At 41.3% G+C, this 19,340-nt stretch overlaps 1 protein-coding gene across 1 annotated transcript; it reads left to right on the forward strand.

Moving 5' to 3' along the window:
- Positions 1–1,446: 1,446 nt before the first annotated feature.
- On the forward strand, positions 1,447–17,638 carry STMP1 (short transmembrane mitochondrial protein 1). The gene is made up of 3 exons (XM_081531181.1): positions 1,447–1,668; positions 14,343–14,396; positions 15,769–17,638. Exons 1-3 carry the CDS (start codon positions 1,447–1,449, stop codon positions 15,841–15,843), a joined length of 351 nt encoding a protein of 116 aa, XP_081387307.1. The 3' UTR covers positions 15,844–17,638.
- Positions 17,639–19,340: the final 1,702 nt, after the last annotated feature.

Raw genomic sequence — 19,340 nt, forward strand, 5'->3', positions numbered from 1 at the left:
GGCAAGAATACTGGAATGGGTTGCCATTTCCTTCTCCAGTGCACACACACATGCTAAGTCACTTCAGTCGTGTCCGACTCTGTGCGACCCTATGGACAGCAGCCCACCAGGCTGCTCTGTCCACAGGATTCTCTAGGCAAGAATACTGGAATGGGTTGCCATTTCCTTCTCCAGTAAGCCAGACTGTTGCTCCACTAATCAGGCATATAGTAAGCTTTATCATGTGGAACATAGGCATGAACACAGAAATATCAGGAAAGAGCCTGAGGCACAGAATCAAAGCATTTTATAAACCTCTGATGTGTGAAGCCTTCTATAGGACAAAGAGCTAGTTTGGGATAGTTAAGATTTGCGATTTACTGAGCTTCATTATTTTGTTTTGCCACCATTTCTTCCAAAATTAACAGCAGAATGGGGATCAGAAGTTGGGGCAGTGGAGAAGTGTGTGGAAAAGAGAACCTGGAAGAACTGCAGCTGCACTGTGTATTGCTTTAAAGGCTGACGAGAAATGCTGTTTGTGTAATAAATATAACAGGGAGAGGCTAACACTTAGGGCACATGCCTGACTCAGCATTGTTCCCTGGGGCTCCAGGAGAGAGGCTGGTGGATGTTGCATGTGCTCTTCAGCAAAGCAAAGGAGATTGAAAAAGATTTTAGACAGTTTTTTTTTTTTTTTAAGCATTTGGACCATAGATCATCTATTCCTCAGTCCTTTTTTGGAGCATAGATCATATATTCCTCAATTCTTAACCAGCTGAGCCACAAGGGAAGCCCAAGAATACTGGAGTGGGTAGCCTATCCCTTCTCCAGGGGATCTTCCCTACAGGAATAAAACTGGGGTCTCCTGCATTGCAGGAGGGAAGCCCATTCCTCAACAATACTAAATAAATATAGGGTCTTAATGTGTTGCTTTTAAGAGTTAGTTTGCTGGAATTAGAAAATCAAAAAGAGGTGAGTACTTTCTTGCTAGTTATTAGGGTTTTAGTTTTGATAAACTGTGGTTGTTGTTTAGTCAGTAAGTTGTGTTTGACTCTTTAGAGACCCCATGGACTGTATAGCCTGCCAGGCTCCTCTGTCCATGGGATTTCCCAGGCAAGAATACTGGAGCGAGTTGTTATTTCTTCCCCACCCAGGGATCAAACTCGAGACTCCTGTATTGGCAGGCAGGTTCTTTATCACTAGCGCCGCTTGGTAAGTCCCAGTGGAGTATGCTACAAAAAGCTTCACAGGTGATTCTGCTTTGCCTGTGTGGATGGGAACCAGGACTCTGTGGTCCTTCTAGGTCAGGGAATTCAAAGACTGGTCTTTGGGATGCTGGTAATCATACAGACTACTGGGCCCCGACCCATGTTTATAGAAGCAGTATTTGAGGACTGGGCTCTAGAATCTGAACGTTCAAAGCTTCCAGCCTGGCTTGGGCCTTGGGACTTGCTCCTACCGGGCCCCATGAGCTCTCGCCAGGCAGCTCAGGATGCGATCCCCAGGCGTTCCACTAGGGGCGCCAGAAATAGCTTCCGGGTGAAGCAAGGCGGAAGGGGCGGAGCGGGATGTGAACCGGAAGTCGACCACGGGCACCGCCCATCGCGCCGGGGGAGGCGGGTTCCGACGGCTCTCGGATCTGCAGCCACCGTTCGCGCCCTCTTTGCCGACACTATGCTCCAGTTCTTGGTGAGTGGAGCTGCCGAGGAGCGAGCTGGAGCTTCGCCCAGGGCTCTCGGGGGCTCCGGACGCCCCACCCCCTTGCCGGCCTGTGGGGGGCTCGGGCCTGGGTCCCGCAAACCCCGGCGCCTGCTCGTCGCCTGTCCGGTTGTGCTGTGGGGGTTTTTGTTCTGCCTCACTCATATCTTTTCACCAACATTTTTCTGACGCCGTTCAAGTCCCTAAAACTTTTGAGGTGTCAGAGCATAGGTGTTTTTTCAAAGCTGTTGTGTGATGGGCCACGCGTGCTTTGTGTGCGTTCCTCGTGTTCAGGCTCCTTAATGACTTTTCGGCCCTCCCGCCCCCGACTTAGACACGTACCCCGTCCGCGGCTTGGAGCCCTGCTGGTTGCCATCTTTGAGAACACAGGAGGGCCAGGAATAAACTCGAAATTCGTGAGCCTCTGGAGTTAGAGACCGAGGGAGCCCTCCTCAAACCTTTTATAGTTTCCAGACTGAGGCTGGCTGGTTGCTGACATACGTGAGTCAGGCAGTGGTGAACAAGTAATTTTTCCAGGATGCTCATTCTGGGGGAAAATGAGTGTTACCATGAGTAAGCAAATTATTTTTCATGGCTCTCCTTAAGTTAGAAACAGGTTTTCTGGCAAACCCCAGTGTGTTTCAGATTGCCTGGTTGAAGGTTTCAGGAGGACTTGCCAAATTTCAGCCTGAAAGTCTTTCTTCCCGGGCTTTTGTGCCTTCAAAACTCGATTCTTAAATTCTGACTGATAAGAGGCAAGTATTCTGAAAACCTTCCAGGTGGCCCATGGAAACTGAGTACTCTTGGGATGAGATACTTTCTCGAATGATACATTCTTTTTTTTTCCCTCCAGCATGCTGAAAGGAGATGCTGTCCTTTTGTTTTATTTCCAAGTTTGGGATAATTTTTTTTAATTTCAGTTTTTATTGGAGAATAATTACAATGTTGTGTTCGTTCCAAATGTTATATTCTTTATCAAAGAGATTAAAGAAGAAAAAGTGTCCCTCTGTCCTTTTTGAGATGGTAGTTGAGTTTTCAATCTTATAGACCGAAAGAAGATATCCCTGACAGTGAACTGCCTAACCAAGACATGGCTACACCTCTGGAAGTTTCTGCAGTGCCCTGACTAGGAGTCAATAGAAATAATTACTGCCTTATAGTTGTAGGAAGCCCTCAGGTTAAAAACAGTATGGGCCCCTAAGTGTAAGATGATGTCATTGAGTCTCCTCCTTCAGCTGTAGCTCTTTGGTAACTGGGAGGACATGGATTCAGAAGGGTGGTGCTGAAACAGGTTTGGAAAGTGATGGGATAGTCACAAGTAAATATCTTGGAGGGTGCATTGTCACCACCCATTTTGGAACCCTCCAAGATGTGTCCTGCAGTTGCCATTTCCTGGCACACTATTTGAGAACCACTGCACCTGATCGTGTTGCTTATATTAATCTATTCTTTTCATTGCTCATTTCTCTTTGGATTACAGTATTTGCTCATTATCCATCCCTTACATGTCGAAACTTGTTCCTCTGGTCCTGGCGCCTCTTTCCGCCTTGATTTTACTGCAGTGGCCTCCTCACTTGCAGCCATAGTTTGGTTTAAGGAAACTTGCGAAGCTTTTCAAGGGAAACCTGATATGAAGGGCTCTGCTGGTGGTTTGTGTGTGCTGCCTAACGGACTGTCGTGGGGTAATGCGTTGGTTCTCTTATCTCTCACAGGAGCAGCCTCTGTTACTCTTATTCACCTCCTTTTTAATCCGTCCTCCCTCAGCTTTTGGATCCTGCATCTCAGTGCTTTTCGATATTCTTAGGCAGTGTAACACCCAGGGACTTGTTTTTCTGGAAGAACCTGCACAGAGTACAGGCGACCAGCCTTGGGTCCTGGCTGCTCCAGGGGCCGAGAGGCGCAGTATCTTGGTGCACCAGTTGGGAAATTGTTGTATCTAATCTCTCCGGTTTGTACTGGCTGCTGTTCCCTTCTTTTGGTTTCTGGGTGTTTCTCAGGTCTCAGACCTTGACTCTCCTTTTTTCAACACCCTTAGGGGACGTGTTCCTTGTCATGCTGTTGCCTTCACCTCCGTTGACAGCTTCCAAAACTACCTTGAGTCCTTTTCTCTGAGTTCAGTTCCCCGTCATCAGCTGCCTACTGAACATCTCTTGTCCAACCGTCTATCTTTAGACCCAACGTGTAGGGGACCCATTACCTCTTTCCCTCCCCACCTCGCACTCCACACCTAACTTCTTTCTCCCCTAGCCCTGGCTTTCATTAACTTGAAATATTGACATAATCTTGACTTAGTTCTCTCCTTCATTCTTCATATCATTCACTTGCTGTGTCTGGCACATTTACATGCTGTATATTTTTGGTCAAATTACTTAACTGCTCCGTGCCTCAGTTTCCCCAACATAAAGTGGACAGTAATAGTACCTGCCTTAACAGGGTTGTGAAGAACATGAATTAATTCCTGAAAAGGAGTTAAAATGCTGCCTTGCGCATAGTAAGCACTCAGTAAGAGTTAATTTTGCTTTAAGCCATTACTTAACCTTAGGACAAGTTCTGTCTCTGTTTCCATTGCCAAGTTTGTAGAGCAAGTCTTCTTCCTTCCATCCGTGAACTGGCTGCACTAGCCTAGTAGGTATGAGTTAGAGAAGTTATCTTAGATTCTCTAGTTGAATATGTTGGTGCTTAAGTCTCTGCTTCTGAGGAGGCATCCAGTTCAGTCACCTCCAGTTACAGCAGGTTGGCTGTTTCCTCAGGTCCTCTTTCACTTTTGGTCAGTGTCTTCTTACCTGGTTCTACTCTTTGATATTAAAAAGCGGTTCTAGTTCACATGATGACCTTTTACCTGTTTAATGACCTTTTACCTGTTTAAGCGCGTTACCTTGGTACCTCTCTCTAACTCCCTGCTCCCACCAGTCTTGTCTTTGGGCTACCCATCTCTACTTCTTCCACTCATTCTTCATGGTCATCCTTCTCTGAATATTCTAGTTTTTGAATTTTTTTTTTTTCTGTAAACATAGCACTCCCAATATAATCTGATCGGCTGTAGAATAGCAAGGCTGTTGCCTCTGGTTCGTTGTGTTTCCCTTGACACCCTTGGTTCTGTCCTGTCTCGCAGCTGCCAGAGTAGTCATCCAGGGTGATCTGTCTTATTCACGCGCTCAGAAACTGTGGGCGGTCCCCGTGTCCTTCCCCATCAAGTCATCACCACTGTCGCTTGATTTTCAAGGTTTCCTTTCCCACCGCCCTTCAGCATGTATCCGCTGACGTGGGCTGCTGGGCTAATCTCGCCAGTCCACCTCAGGGGATGGACCTTCCTGCTGTCACATGTTTCCCACTTCCCCTTTGTCCTCCTTTTCGCCTTCGCAGCTCCTCTTAGTGGCCCAACTCCCGCCTTTTTCCACAATCCATCCTGATGACTTTACTCTTGAAAGTTTTACGTTGTTGTGATCTATTGTCCCATTTATTTAGGGTCTTTCATCAGGGTTGTTTCTTTTTTTTTTTTTCTTGTTTAATTTTCTTAGTGATAGTCTTGCTTTTTCTAGGTACTTTTTAGTTCTGCCTAGTGTTTTTTGTTTTTTGTTTTTTTCACTTTTACTGTGTTTAGTCTTACCTAGTATGCCTGGGTGCTTTTTAATTTTGTCGTTGGTTAATGTGACATCCTTTTTATCATTACATTATAAGTGAGCAGAGGGCTTGTGTGCCTGCTGTACAGAAAAGTAAACTCTGACAGCAGGGTTTGCTGCCAAGTAAAGATTGTATTGCAAGGCACCAAGCAAGGGAGTGGGAGACAAGGCTCAGGTCTACTTTGAGATTGGGGTTCTTAAAAGGGGAAGAACCAAGAAGCTGGGGTCATTGTCTTGTGATGTTCCTGTGACCTTTCTTAGTTGTAGTTTTGGAGTCAGGGTTGTCCCTGGTTTACAGTTCTGTGGCCTGTGACTCAGGAGTCTGTTAGCTCATCTTATTCTGGGAAGGAACTTGAGTTTGTTTGTTAGTGATGTTATGCACAACAGCACTTTTGGTACATTAATAATGTTATTGACAGTAACACTTTTAGTACATTAATGATACTGCTTTTTAAAAAAATTTTATTGAAGTGTAGTTGATTTATAATGTGTTAATTTCTGCTGTACCACAAAGTGATTCAGCCATATATATATATATACATATATACATATATATACACACACATAAACAATCTTTTTTGTACTCTTTTCCATTATGGTTTATCACAAGGTACTGACTGTAGTTCCCTGTGCTATACAGTAGGACCTTGTTTTATTAATGATAGCATTAGCAACAACTTTAGTCATCTAACACTGGTTGATTAGTGTTCATTTAGCAAAGGGTTGAGGTCAGAGGGGACAAGAAAACGGAATGAAGTTTTTGTTTTGTTTTTTGTAGTGAAACAAGTCAAGTGTTGATTAGGAGGGAAAAGAGTATAATATGTGTAGATAGACACATGGGCAGACTCAGAGGGAGAGTCTTGAGTTGCCAGGAATGAAGTTTTGGATAAAGAGGTTGGTGAATCATAAACAAGGCAAGGGTACTTAGTTTTAGGATGACTCAATTTCACCATTGTTGAATTAGTTGTTGCTGATGTATAGAAATGCTAATGATTCCGGTATATTGATTTTGTATCTAGCATTCTTGTCTATCTTTTAGCACCAGTAGTTTGTAGATTCACTTCGCAGTGAATCAGAGAAGACAGTACTATGAAGGCACTCATATCTCCAGGGAAGACAAAAATGACAGTTCTGTGTTCTTTTCCAGTTCTTCTTTCCCTCTCTCCTGTTCTCACTCTCGAGTCAGGACTTGTAATAGAAGTAGAGTGAATATCCTAGGTTTGTTTCTGCTTTGAGTGGAAATGCTTCTCAGGTTTTAGTAGGATGTTTGTGTTTCTGATATTTTCTAACAGATTCATGGAACTCTCTTGATAGCTCAGTTGGTAAAGAATCCACCTGCGATGCAGGAGACCCCGGTTCGATTCCTGGGTCGAGAAGATCCACTGGAGAAGGGATAGGCTACCCACTCTAGTGTTCTTGGGCTTCCCTTGTTGCCCAGCTGGTAAAGAATCCGCCTGCAGTGCAGGAGACCTGGGTTTGATCCCTGGGTTGGGAAGATCCCCTGAAGAAGGGAAAGGCTACCCATTCCAGTGTTCTGGCCTGGAGAATTCCATGGACTGTGTAGTCCATGGGGTCGCAGAGTTGGACATGACTGAGCGACTTTCACTCATTCACTCCTATTTCTTAGGAGTTTTTGTTGAGATTGGCGTTCCCCATCTAGTGATCATGACTTTTCTCCTTTAATATGTTAATATGAATTAGATTTCTAACACAAGGCACTTAATCTATGTGGCCCATTCAGATTATTTGCTAATGTGCTGTGTTTTGTTTACTGCATCTTGATGTACAATATTTTATTTTGTCTTTCTAGAATAGATCATAAAGTTCACAGGGAGAGCACTTTAGATTTCGCAAGCAAATGGCACTTAGTACTTTGGGATTGATTTCATTTATTTATAATTAGGTATTCCTTTTTTGCTTGATTACTCCTGTCAGATATTCATAAGATATTTGAATATTTGAATCAGCTTCTTTGAGAATTGGCAAACCAGTTCTACCTGATGGCCTGCTTTTCAGAGTGTTACTGGCTAACTTCTATGAATATCCTTGTTTAATTTACTGGCTCAATTGAAGAGTTAATAGCTTTTTTGTTGTTGTTGTTCTTTCTTCATTCTCTAAGGAAAATTATTGAGTATAAAACCTAGCTTACATCTTAAAAATGTACTTCTATGTAGTGTTAGTAGAGGGGGATAGAATTTGAGCTTTACTATTACTGAAGCAGTTGTTAACCATATTCGATGATTATCTCTACACCAAGTGTTGAGTGTTTAAAAGACTAAGGCACAAAAAAGGTAACTTTTGTCCCTGCTTCCTTAAATGGAGAGATCCTCTGACAGCTTCTATGGCTGAGACTAAGCTTGAGAAGTAAAATTATCGGTTTACTTTTTTATTAATGTAAGATAATGTGTACTTTTGGTTTTCTTGTCAGTGTGTAGCTTTTTTCATCTGAGACTGTGAAACATTTTTAGGTGTCCTTTTGAATGCTAGTTATATTTGCTAAACACAATCAGGTTACTTTTAGGTTTCATAAATCCTTCTCAGCAAATATAAAATGGTTCAGATTCTATGTTGTAACTTGGTTTGGGTGTGTACTTTTTGAAAATGTGATTTAATGGGTCTTATTTCAGACATGTCAGGTAGTATTCACTCTGGATTATTGCCAGTAACCATTTCCAGATAAAAATTGTAGCTTTATTTATGGAGCTACACACATAGCAACTTTTTGTTGGGGGCAGGAGTTGAGCGACATTGAGAGGAGTCAGACTGCTTTGGAGTTGCCACTCTACTTTTTAAGACTTGATGCTTCTTCATGTTAATAGATATAGTGTTGTAACTAAGCCCCTCATGTGTCTATACATAAAAAAAAAAAATTGACAGCATTTTCAGTAGACCTCTCATACACAAAACAAACCCTTAGTCTAATGGTCCTCATTTTTTCACCTGACATTTCCATTCTTTTTAAACTTTTGTCCAATCTGGAAGCTTCAAAGTTGTCTTTGATTTCCTCAGTTTTATCCCATATAGCTGACATTCTACCAAATCTTACTGTTTGTTTTGGCTGGCTGTGTTGCATGCGGGATCTTAGTTCCCCAACCAGGGATCGAACCTTTGCCCCCCTCTGGAAAAGGAAATGGCAGCCCACTCCAGTATTCTTGCCTGGAGAATCCCAGGGACAGCGGAGCCTGGTGGGCTGCCGTCTATGGGTCGCACAGAGTCAGACACGACTGAAGTGACTTAGCAGCAGCAGCAGGGGAAGGGTGGAGTCCTAACCATTGGACTGCCAAGGAAGTCCCAAATCTTTATTTATTTATTTATTTATTTTTATAGTTTTGAAATGTAGTTCACATACCGTACAGTTCACCCATTTAAAGTGTAGGATTTAGTGGTATATTCACAGACTTGTGCAAGAATCACCACAATCTAATTTTTATATCTAACCTTACCTGTTTCCTGAGAAATCTGTATGCAGGTCAAGAAGCACAGTTAGAACCAGACATGGAACAATGGACTAGTTCCAAATTGGGAAAGAAGTACATTAAGGCTGTATATTGTCACTCTGCTTATTTAACTTTTATGCACAGTACATCATGCCTAATGCCAGGCTGGATGAATCACAAGCTGGAATCAAAATTGCTGGGAGAAGTATCAACAACCTCAGACATGCAGGTGATACCACTAATTGCAGGAATTGAAGAGGAACTAAAAAAAAAAGCCTCTTGATAAGAGTGAAAGAAGAGAGTGAAAAAGCTGGCTTAAAACTCAACATTCAAAAAAAACTATTATCATGGCATTCGATTCTGTCACTTCATGGCAAATAGAGGGGGAAAACATGGAAGTAGTGACAGATTTTATTTTCGTGGGCTCCACATGAAATTAAAAGACACTTGCTCCTTGGAAGGATATTTATGGCAAACCTGTGAAAGTGAAAGTTATTCAGTTGTGTCCTGTTGTTTGTGACCCCATGGATTATACAGTCCATGGAATTCTCCAGGCCAGAATACTGGAGTGGGTAGCCTTTCCTTTCTCCAGGGGATCTTCCCAACCCAGGGATTGAACCCAGGTCTCCTGCACTGCAGGCGGATTCTTTACCAGCTGAGCCACAAGGGAAGCCCTGGCAAACGTAGAAAGTGTGTTAAAAAGCAGAGATATCACTTTGCTGACAAAGGTCTGTATATAGTCAAAGTTATGGTTTTTCCAGTAGTCATGTACGAATGTGAGAGTTGAACCGCAGAGAAGACTGAGCGTTGAAGAATAAATGATGCTTTTCAATTGTAGTGCTGGAAAAGACTCTTGAGAATCCCTTGAACAGCAAGGAGATCAAATCAGTCAATCTTAAAGGAAATCAACTCTGAATTTTCATTAGAAGGACTGATGCTGAAGCTCCAATACCTTGGCCACCTGATGCGAAGAACTGACTCATTAGAAAAGACCCTGATGCTGGGAAAGATTGAAGGCAGGAGGAGAAAGGGGTGACAGAGGATGAGATGGTTAGATAGCATCACTGACTCAACGGACGTGAGTTTGAGCAAACCCTGGGAGATAGTGAAGGACAGGGAAGCCTGGCATGCTTCATTCCATGGGGTCACAGAGTCAGACATGACTTCGTGATTAAACAACAACTATATTTCATTGCCTCCCAAAGAAACTCCATACCATTAACATTCATTTCTCATTCCCCTCACACCCAGCCCTGGACAATCACTCATTTTGTGTCTCTTTGGATTTGCCTGTCCTGGACTTTTCTTTTAATGAAATCATACATTATGTGGTCTTTTCTGACTGCCTCTCACTTGGCATGTTTTCAAGGTTCATCCATGTTTTAGCATGGATCAGTACTTCATTCCCTTTTATGGCTATATTACATCGTGTGAATACACCACATTTTGTTAGTTCATTCACCAGTTGATGGACATTTGGTTTGTTTCCACCTTTTGGCTATTATGAATACTCTGCTGTGAACATTTATGTACAAGTTTTTGTGTAGATACATGTTTCAGTTTTACTGCTTGTGTACCCTAAAGTGGAATTGGTGCATCGGATGGTAACTCTGTGCTCAGCTTTTGGAGGATTTGCAAGACTTTTCCATAGTGGCTGCATCATGTCACAATCCCACCAGCAGCGTATGTTCCAGTTTCTCCGTTTCCTTGCCAGCACTTGCTCATCTTTTCCATTCAAGTCTTCCTAGTGGATGTGATGAGGCACCTTGTTATGGGTTTGATTTGCATTTCCTTAATGACTAATGATGTTGAGCATCTTTCCATGTGTTTGTTGGCTGTTTATTTGTATTTCTTCTTTGGAGAAGTGTCTATTCGAATCCTTTGCTCATTTTAAAATTGGGTTGTCTTTTTATCATACAGTCAAGAATTCCTTATATATTCTGAGTACAGGTCCTTTATCAAATATGTGATGTGCACATAGTTCATTCTATGGTTGTCTTCACTGTCTTGGTATTCTTTGAAACACAAACACTTTAAATTTTGATAAAGTAAGATTTATCCATTTTTAAAAGAGATTTATAGTTTAAGCTCTTACATTTAGGTCTTTGATCCTTTTTGAGTTAAGTTTTGCTTGTGATGTGAAGTAGGTGTCAGCTTTGTTCCTTTGTATGTGGATACACAGTTGTCTCAGCATCATTCCTTGTAAAGACCATCTTTCTCCCATTGGCAGCTTAGCACCCTTGTTGAAAATCACATGACCATAAATGTAAAGCTTTATTCTTGAGCCCTTTATTCTATTCCATTGATCTTGATTTTTAAGAAGAAAAAAACCATTCATGTTTGCTTGCCTTCTCTGCTCTGTATTTATTCAGCTGTTTTTGGGTACAGCTGTCAGGTGAATGCTGACAGAATGGTGCTTTCATCACATTGCTGCTGGTAAAGAGCAGTCAGTGGTTTCCTACTGTTTTGCATGAGAACTAAACGTGCCTGCTGATTTTTTGAAGTCCATCGGCTAGCCCCACCCAGCTCTCCATACTGGTATTTTTCTCCATTTTGTGTTCAAATCTTCTTTTCTTATTGGGCCTATTTCTTTTATTCAGGTCATCACATTGTCATTCCTGTCTTGTACCTTGATTCTCCAGAGTCACGTCCCTTGCCAGTTTAAATTTTAACACTTCCTTAGCATCTTTAGAGCCTTTAATAACAAGTTGAGGTACACTGATCTCTTTCAGATATGGTTTCTTAAAAGAAGCACTTCTGTATCATTCATTTTGTTACTTAATGCATGACCCAATTCTGGTTTTTCATGCGTCTGTTACATTCAAGATCCTGTGCAGGGTCCTGTCTGTTGTTACAACTATTGTACTTAATGTGTAGCTTTTCTTTGTGTGCATCATATAAATTCTTTAAGAAAAGAGACCATTTTGAAATATTTCCACAGGACTGGATATGAAGCTGATTTTTGGCATATAAGGGACTGCAATCCTTTAATCAAAACCTTTAGAGGCCAGGTGTATTTGGGAGGATGTTTTTCAGATTTCTTCTCACCCATTTGTCCTCTACGTAGCTTTGCTCATGTCACTCCTCAGTCCCCAAATTTCTGGTGTTTTACCATTTATTGTCCCCAATATGTTTGTGAGAAGCAGCTACATATTCCTAGAGTCTCAGAATCATTGCAGAAAGGACATAATCATGATGTATTTAGTGTTGAGCTTGGGAGAAAGGCATTTCCTTCCTTTTGCTTATCTTCTCCGCGGGGAGTGCTGCGGGGGGACCATGTGATATGGGGAGGACCGTGGCGATAGCATCCAGCCGTCCGTCTGGATGGGCCACTGAGGAGGCCTCCAGGTCTCGACTTGGAGGAAGTTAAGCATTCCTGCCCTGTGGAGAGGCTTCTGGCTCATTTGTGACCTTCTGAGCTCCGTCTCACTTTCTCAGTCACCGTTCCTCAGATATAGATTTTATTTTTTTAAATCCTTTGGTTATTCCGATTAAAATTTCTTAGCTCTCTAAACTTGCCTATTGAGTATTCCAAGAACAGCATACAAATACTTTTCTACTGTCATGCCTTCTCCAGCTTCTCTTCATGTGCAGCATTTCTCTTATGTTGTATATGTAGTTTTACAAGATCCCATTGGTAGACCTAGCAGTATTTTGAAACTGGAGTTGGATGACTTGTCTGGAGACTCATGACTTGTCTAGAGACCCATGATTTTTGTTTTGTGTTTAAAATGTTTTTTTTTGTTTTGTTTTAATCGCCCTGGTGTTAGTGAAATTGCCAAAATGAAATCATATTTAGATTTGCCTTATTTATTTTGAGACAGACTTGGTAAGGACCAAGAACCCTAGACTTTTGGAGCTAGAAGGAAGATTGTTAGTGTGATTTTTTATAAGTTAGGAGCCTCAAATCGGCATAGCACCAAGGAGGTTAAGTGTCTTGCCTGAAGGTTCACAGCTAGATAGTGGTAGAACCACAGTTTATTTTTCTTGAAATTTATCAGCCCTCTGTTCTTTCTGTTTGGTGTTAGAGCTAACATTCTTAGATGATTCTTTTTACCCTCTAATTTTAAACAAATTTAATACTCGTTCTGGATTTGGAAAACCTCTTACTACCTGGTTTCAATCCATAGGCGTGGAAAAAAATCATTTGGCTTCTTGGAACCACATTGGTAAAAGTATTTCGCAAGCTATGTTTGAATAATCAAATGTTCAGAAAATGGTCTATGTTTAGACTTGATAGTCTCTTTTCTGCTTCCTACTAACAAATCCATTGAAATTATGGGTGTTTAAAGCTTAGTAAGCTTAAGGCTTAGTAAGAATCCAGCTGTGTTCTCTCTCCCATATGTGTCTCCAACTTGAAGACAGTTCCACATGCCATATATGACCACTGGTGCTAAGTGCGGTGCTTTATTTTCTATGTTAACTTCTGTATATTTATTAGGAGCAACAGTGACTAAAGTAAATGATAAAAAATCAGTTGCAAGTTCAAATTTATAAAATTAGAAGTTAGGTGTTCAGTTGGACATTTTAAATTATTGGGTGAAAGTGTTAGATGCTCAGTCGTGTCCAGTTCTCTGCGACCCCATGACTGTTGCCCACCAGTCTCCTCTGTTCATGGAATTCTCCAGGCAAGAATACTGGAGTGGGTTGCCATTCCCATTTCCAGGGGATCTTCCCGATCCTGAACCTGGGTCTCCTGTATTGCAGGCAGATTTTTTACCATCTGAGCAACCAGGGAAGCCCACTGGGGGGGGGGGGAACCCAGGAAATTATAGATCATCATTAAAACTCCCAAACTGAAGGAACTTGGAAGCTCTTTTGGTGTGAAGGAATTTTCATGAAACAGTTTTTGTTCAGGAAGACAGTCACCTAGTGAGATAAACACTTACGGTTCGCTAAAGGTTGTGCCTGTGTCTCTTGCCACTGATTCAGAGCTGGTTAGGGGACCTGTGTTCTCTGGAGGTCTTAAGTGCCCTGCCCGTTAGACTCCACCTATGCCAGAGAGCTAAGCCATATGCTCTCTCAGTTGTGTGACAGTCTCTTTATGTCATTGTATATTTTATTTTTTGAGTGTGAATCTGCTTTAGGTTGTCCTGTGCTCCTTGTGATGAAAGATCCTGAACAAGTTACTTCATGTCTTAGACCTCCAGGTGCTTCTTGAAATATGATGAGATTGAACTGTGAACATCCCTTCATTTTCTAAAATTCTATGATTTAGCTGGGTAGTTTTTAAAATTGAATACTTTTTACTTGATGTAGCAAGAAATAACAAATCTCATAACCACTCTCCCCCCCCCCCAAACACCAAACTGTGGCTCTTAACAAAAATCAGATTTTGGCTTGAGTTTCTAGAACTTACAGCCAAATGTTTGTAAGGTCGATGTGTTTAGTTCTACCATATACTATTTAACCTTGTGGGAGGACATTTCCATGCCTATTTTATAGAAGAAAGATGTTAATTTCACACTGTGCACTCCCCTGGACTGGGCACTGAGGACTTCTAACTGTCCTGAGTTCCTTAGGAGAATACTGTCCGTGTCGTCTGGTTTGGTATCAGGTGGCACAGAACTCAGTCTCCAGTGTGACTCTTCCTATTCTATTCTTACAGCTTGGATTTACTCTTGGCAACGTGGTGGGAATGTATCTGGCTCAAAACTATGACGTAAGTGACCATATTCATGTTTTCCTTGATTCCACATAACTAGTGTGTAGTGACTTGTGTTTGTTGAAATAAAGTATGCCTTCCAGCGTAAACAAGGTGGTCCATAGGTCTGAGAGGAAAGTCCTGAATTTTGTAGAAAGATTTTCCATTGTCTGAAAAAAATAATAGAACTCACAGAAGCACCTGACCTACATTTCACCCTAAGAGAACAAAATCCCATCAGTTTAGGTGGTCTCATGGTGACCGTGAGCTGTGTTTGTTAGCACAGAGTAACACTGTTGGAGTCTTACAGTTCTATGGAAAATCACGTGAAGTGAGACTTTCACTGGACAGTCTTTCCAGCCCCTACTCTCCGGTTGTAGAGATGACTGAATAGTTTGGAGGTGGATCCATTTAGTGCCACACATGTAAGAAGGACAGAATTCCGTGAAGTAGGGAGTTGTATTAGCTTCACTTTACACATGTATAAGTTGAAAATCAGGTGACACAGTGCCCATGAATGGGAATCCGGAAAGGTAATGTTTGTTTTAAGGAGACAAGGAAAGAAGACATGATTTTAACTTTTGATTTGTAGTGAAGTTTTTAGTGTGACAAAGGGAATTACCTTTGTCAACCTTAAACTTGAGTCATGTGGTTTTCTAGGCAGGTGCTTGTTAATTTGCGTCACATTTATTGTTTACATGTACAACTTTGCTTGCACTATAAAGAAAGTTTGGACTGTAAAGAAAGCTGAGTGCCGAAGAATTGATGCTTTTGAACTGTGGTGTTGGAGAAGACTCTTGAGAATCCCTTGGACTGCAGGGAGATCCAACCAGTCCATCCTAAAGGAGATCAGTCCTGGGTGTTCATTGGAAGAACTGATGTTGAAGCTGAAACTCCAATACTTTGGCCTCCTGATGTGAAGAGCTGACTCATTTGAAAAGACCCTGATGCTGGGAAAGATTGAAGGCGGGAGGAGAAGGGGACGACAGAGGATGAGATGGTTGGATGACATCACTGACTCAATGGACATGAGTTTGAGTAAACTCCGGGAGTTGGTGATGGACAGGGAGGCCTGGTGTGCTGCAGTCCATGGGGTTGCAAAGAGTCGGACACAACTGAGCTACTGAACTGAACAACTTTGCTTGGCACTGGATTGAGGGAGTTCAATAGGTATATAAAAGTAGAACTCAGGGTCTGACTTTTGGGGAGGGAGCCTGCTTTAACTTAGCACTTTGGGGATCTTTCTTAGGCAGTTATGAGGCTAAGAAACACCACTGTTTATCAGGCTTCTTTTAGAGGAAAGTTAAGCCATTTCTCTTTATAGGAAGAGAAATGAAAAAATACTGACTAGGTAGACATAAAATGATGATATTCTCTTTTCTTTTTAAAGATACCAAACCTGGCTAAAAAACTTGAAGAAATTAAAAAGGACGTGGACGCCAAGAAGAAACCCCCTAGTTGCTGAAGCCAACTCCAGCACTGCCTTCTGGATAAACTGAGTCTACTGTTCTCGAGGGCCTCCTTTACCGTCTGAACCAAAAGCTTTTGTTTTAATCTCCAGCCTCAGCAGTTTTCTTTTTTGCTAGACCTTGCATTGCCTTACAGCACAAAAGAGGCCAGAAGTTAAGAGCAACCCTTATTTCTCCAACATCCTCACTTCTTCCCTTCCTCCTTCCAGCCTCTTGGGAGGTCCTGAGAATGGAGTCATGGTGCTCAATTAGTTATCATACCTTTAATTAGTAGTCTCTCCCTTATTCTTTGGGATTTCTACTACCTTTTTCAAAAGAAAAATGGATGAGTTTTGTGTAGTTGATGAGATCCAAATAATGCCTATTTCAGAGTCTGGTAATTATAATGGGTTTTTAAACATTTGGTTCTAAATTTTGTTGTTTCACAGTAGTAATTAAAATGAAAATCTGGAAGCTAGTTTCTGTGAATTATCCACTGATTTTATATCGTCAGGAAGCTCCATAGTTGCTAATTTCACCAATAAATCAACTTACTATTCATTAACCAAGAAACTGTGTTCTGAGAACCCTATCAGGAACTGGGGAATTTAAAAGTGTTTAAAATAATGGTCTTTGTCTTCAGTAGAATTCATAATCTAGTGTGGCTGTTTTTTTTAGATGTATTTGATCTAGCTCTTTTCAGTCATGAGAATGATAGTTAGTTAGTGGGATTACAGGTACCTTTGACATTACATGGTAGATCTATGAGAAATCGTCTATAAAGGAAATTTTTTGCATTTTTACATTAAAAAAGTATGTACATTATAACTTTAGAGTGATTCTCATAAGACTTGGTGTTTTTCTCCTGCAATCAGAAATTACCCTTGTAATTTTTCAAATGCATAATCAGTCCATAAAATTTTTTAGTTGTAAAAAAAAGTTTAAATACATACGTTTCCTCTGGGTCAATACAAAAGTGATTTGTATTATCCTCCAGCTCCTAGTTCCTCTCACTGGAGTCAGACACTGTCGCTAGTTTCCTGTATCCTTTTGAGAAAGATTTTGTGCCTAAATACACACATACGTGGAGGTTTTTATACAAATGATAACAAACTGTATACAGAGTCTTCCCTGGTGGGGATCATTACGTAGCAGTATGGAAGGAACAAAGACCTGCTTTCCTTTTTTGGCTGCATAAGGATGTACTGAACGAATATACTGTAATGTATTTAATCCGCTCCTGAGAAATACTTAGTTTTTTCCTGTCTTGCTACTACAGTGGAACGTTAAACCTGATGTTATTATACTTGTCAATGCAGGGGGATAGCTTCATCCTGAAGTCCTTGGAGGGTAATTTGCACTAAATATAAATAAAGTCCCATCTCATTGGGCATTTTGTTTCAGAGAGCTTGTTGGGCAGCTTTGCTGATAATGCCATTCTGAAGACATTTTAGCAGAATCAGTAAACTGGAAGAATGGCTTAGAGACCTTTTTTTTCAGACAGTGATGCCGTTGATACTGTGATGATAAAATGAAGTGATTCTACTTCTCTTGGAAAACATGGATCTTTCATATAAGGAAATAAGTTTTGTCCCTGTCAAGTTGCACTGGTGAGTGAGACAGATTAGGATCATATTATGGGCGGCTTCTCCCTTGAAGTATGATCAGGGGCATGCAGCTTATTTTTCTGAAACTGTTGTATTCTCTGTACCTACCTCAGAGGGCTTCCATGAGAAACAGCTGAAATAATGTGTGAGATGTGTAGCACAGTGCTTTGCAAATTATCCAATAAATAGTAGATACTAGTCCAAACATGTTGCTTTTGGTCCGAATACTTTTGTTTTTTCCTTGCACTCACTTTTGGAGCAAAAGTCTATGAACTGTGCAAAATTTGTTATTATTCTTTGGTCACTCGCTTTGTTAATGAAAATCTATAGTATCCACATTGATCATACCACCTGGCTTACAAGGTTTGCTCTTGAATGACTGAATTGTTAGCAGAATGAATTGCAACCTTGAAGGAGAGAGGTTTACCATCCTTGAGAATATTCAAAATGCCACAAGCTTAGAAAACCTTTTTCAAAGACAGATTCTTTTTTATCACCTACAGAGCATTGTTATTTGTGGATGTATTCTCCCAGACTGGCTTCTTTGGGGGCGAGGGTCACTTAGATGTTGTAATATTAGGTGTCTATAATTATACGTTGTAATTGAAGCTCATTTGGACTTAGAGCTTCCATCAGAAGTGACACTTAACCTCGATGATGGGGATCATTTCTTCCAGTGGGAACCACCCAGGAAATGACCCTCCATGTAAACTGCTCCACAGTGAATGCAGGCCGACTTCCTGGTCACCCTTCAGAGCCCCTCTCCTAGTTTTAGGTCCTTGCAGGAGTGAAAAGGAGATTTGAGTTCTCAGGCAGGGTTATCTTCACTGAGATAACAGTGTTGGAGGAACCCAGAACTAACACAGATTTTAGAAGATGTGGTGATGGTAGTGATGGCACTGACTGGTACATTCCCCAGGTGTTTTGTCGAGACCCTTGCCTCACAAAGCAGTGGAGGGATGGGAAGAACCACTGAGAGACATGCCTTGTTTTCTTTTTAAAAAGTTTGAAAATCACTGTTGTGATTTAAAGAGACTTTCTGCTACTCCTGACCTTAAAAGGAGGGTTACATAAAATACTACTAAAGTTACTCATGTGTGAAAAGTAAGACTTTCAGGGTTGATGTTGGGAACCTAAAAAATACATTGAACCAGAAACCTTATCCTTAAACTGTAACCTCCCAAGCAAAAAGCCCAAAGAAAGAGAAAAAACCAGAAGAACCTTATTTGGCACTATTTTAGGAATTGAAGTTACCAGCTGATGTCTTTAGACCTCTCTTCTGATTCAGTGTTAATTAAGTGATAGTTAAGCAGTTTTTGGTTTACAGGGACAGTTTTATTTTCTTCTTTCTAACTCATTTACTCAATTTTCCTTTCTGTAACTCTAGAGAAAAGTTAGGATGTTTGGGTTTTCCAGTTGTCCACACTTAACGGCTTCATGGAGCATGTGTAACGTGCATAATGTTTTCATTTCCACTGAGTGGTTCACTCCCTAGATACTGTGCTGGTGTTTGCTTTTCTATTAAGCTCTCCCACATTTTAAATACTTTCTCTGTTACTCCTCCTGAAGGAACACTAAATACTGTACTGAAGAAAGGAGACTTGTCTTCAGCCCCCTGGCCTGAACTTTGCACGTAGCATTTCCCAGCCTTCCTCAGTTGAGTGAGTTCTTTTTTCCCCCACTGTCTGTTAACACCTTGCCTCGTGGAAAGGAGCAGGACAGTGAAGGGGAAATACTTTGAGATGTTGCCTGGTCTTAATAGGGAGTCTGTGAAACTTGGATTTTCACATGTTCTATTTATACCTTTCCTAAATCTGGATGCCACATAGTCAACCACGGAAGACCTAGCAGATGGCGTGGGAGAGAAGCCAACAGTGAAGTTTTGTGGAAAGTGCCTGGGGTGTGGT

Source organism: Giraffa tippelskirchi, chromosome 10 (assembly GCF_054371585.1).
Source record: "Giraffa tippelskirchi isolate mGirTip1 chromosome 10, T2T-mGirTip1v1.2.pri, whole genome shotgun sequence".
Classification (NCBI taxonomy): domain Eukaryota; kingdom Metazoa; phylum Chordata; class Mammalia; order Artiodactyla; family Giraffidae; genus Giraffa; species Giraffa tippelskirchi.

Coding starts and splice junctions, on each gene's coding strand:
- STMP1 (XM_081531181.1), top strand. CDS start 1,447: ATGAGCTCTCGCCAGGCAGCTCAGGATGCGATCCCCAGGCGTTCCACT. Junction 1,669..14,342: donor ACACTATGCTCCAGTTCTTG/GTGAGTGGAGCT, acceptor CTATTCTTACAG/CTTGGATTTACTCTTGGCAA. Junction 14,397..15,768: donor ATCTGGCTCAAAACTATGAC/GTAAGTGACCAT, acceptor TTCTTTTTAAAG/ATACCAAACCTGGCTAAAAA.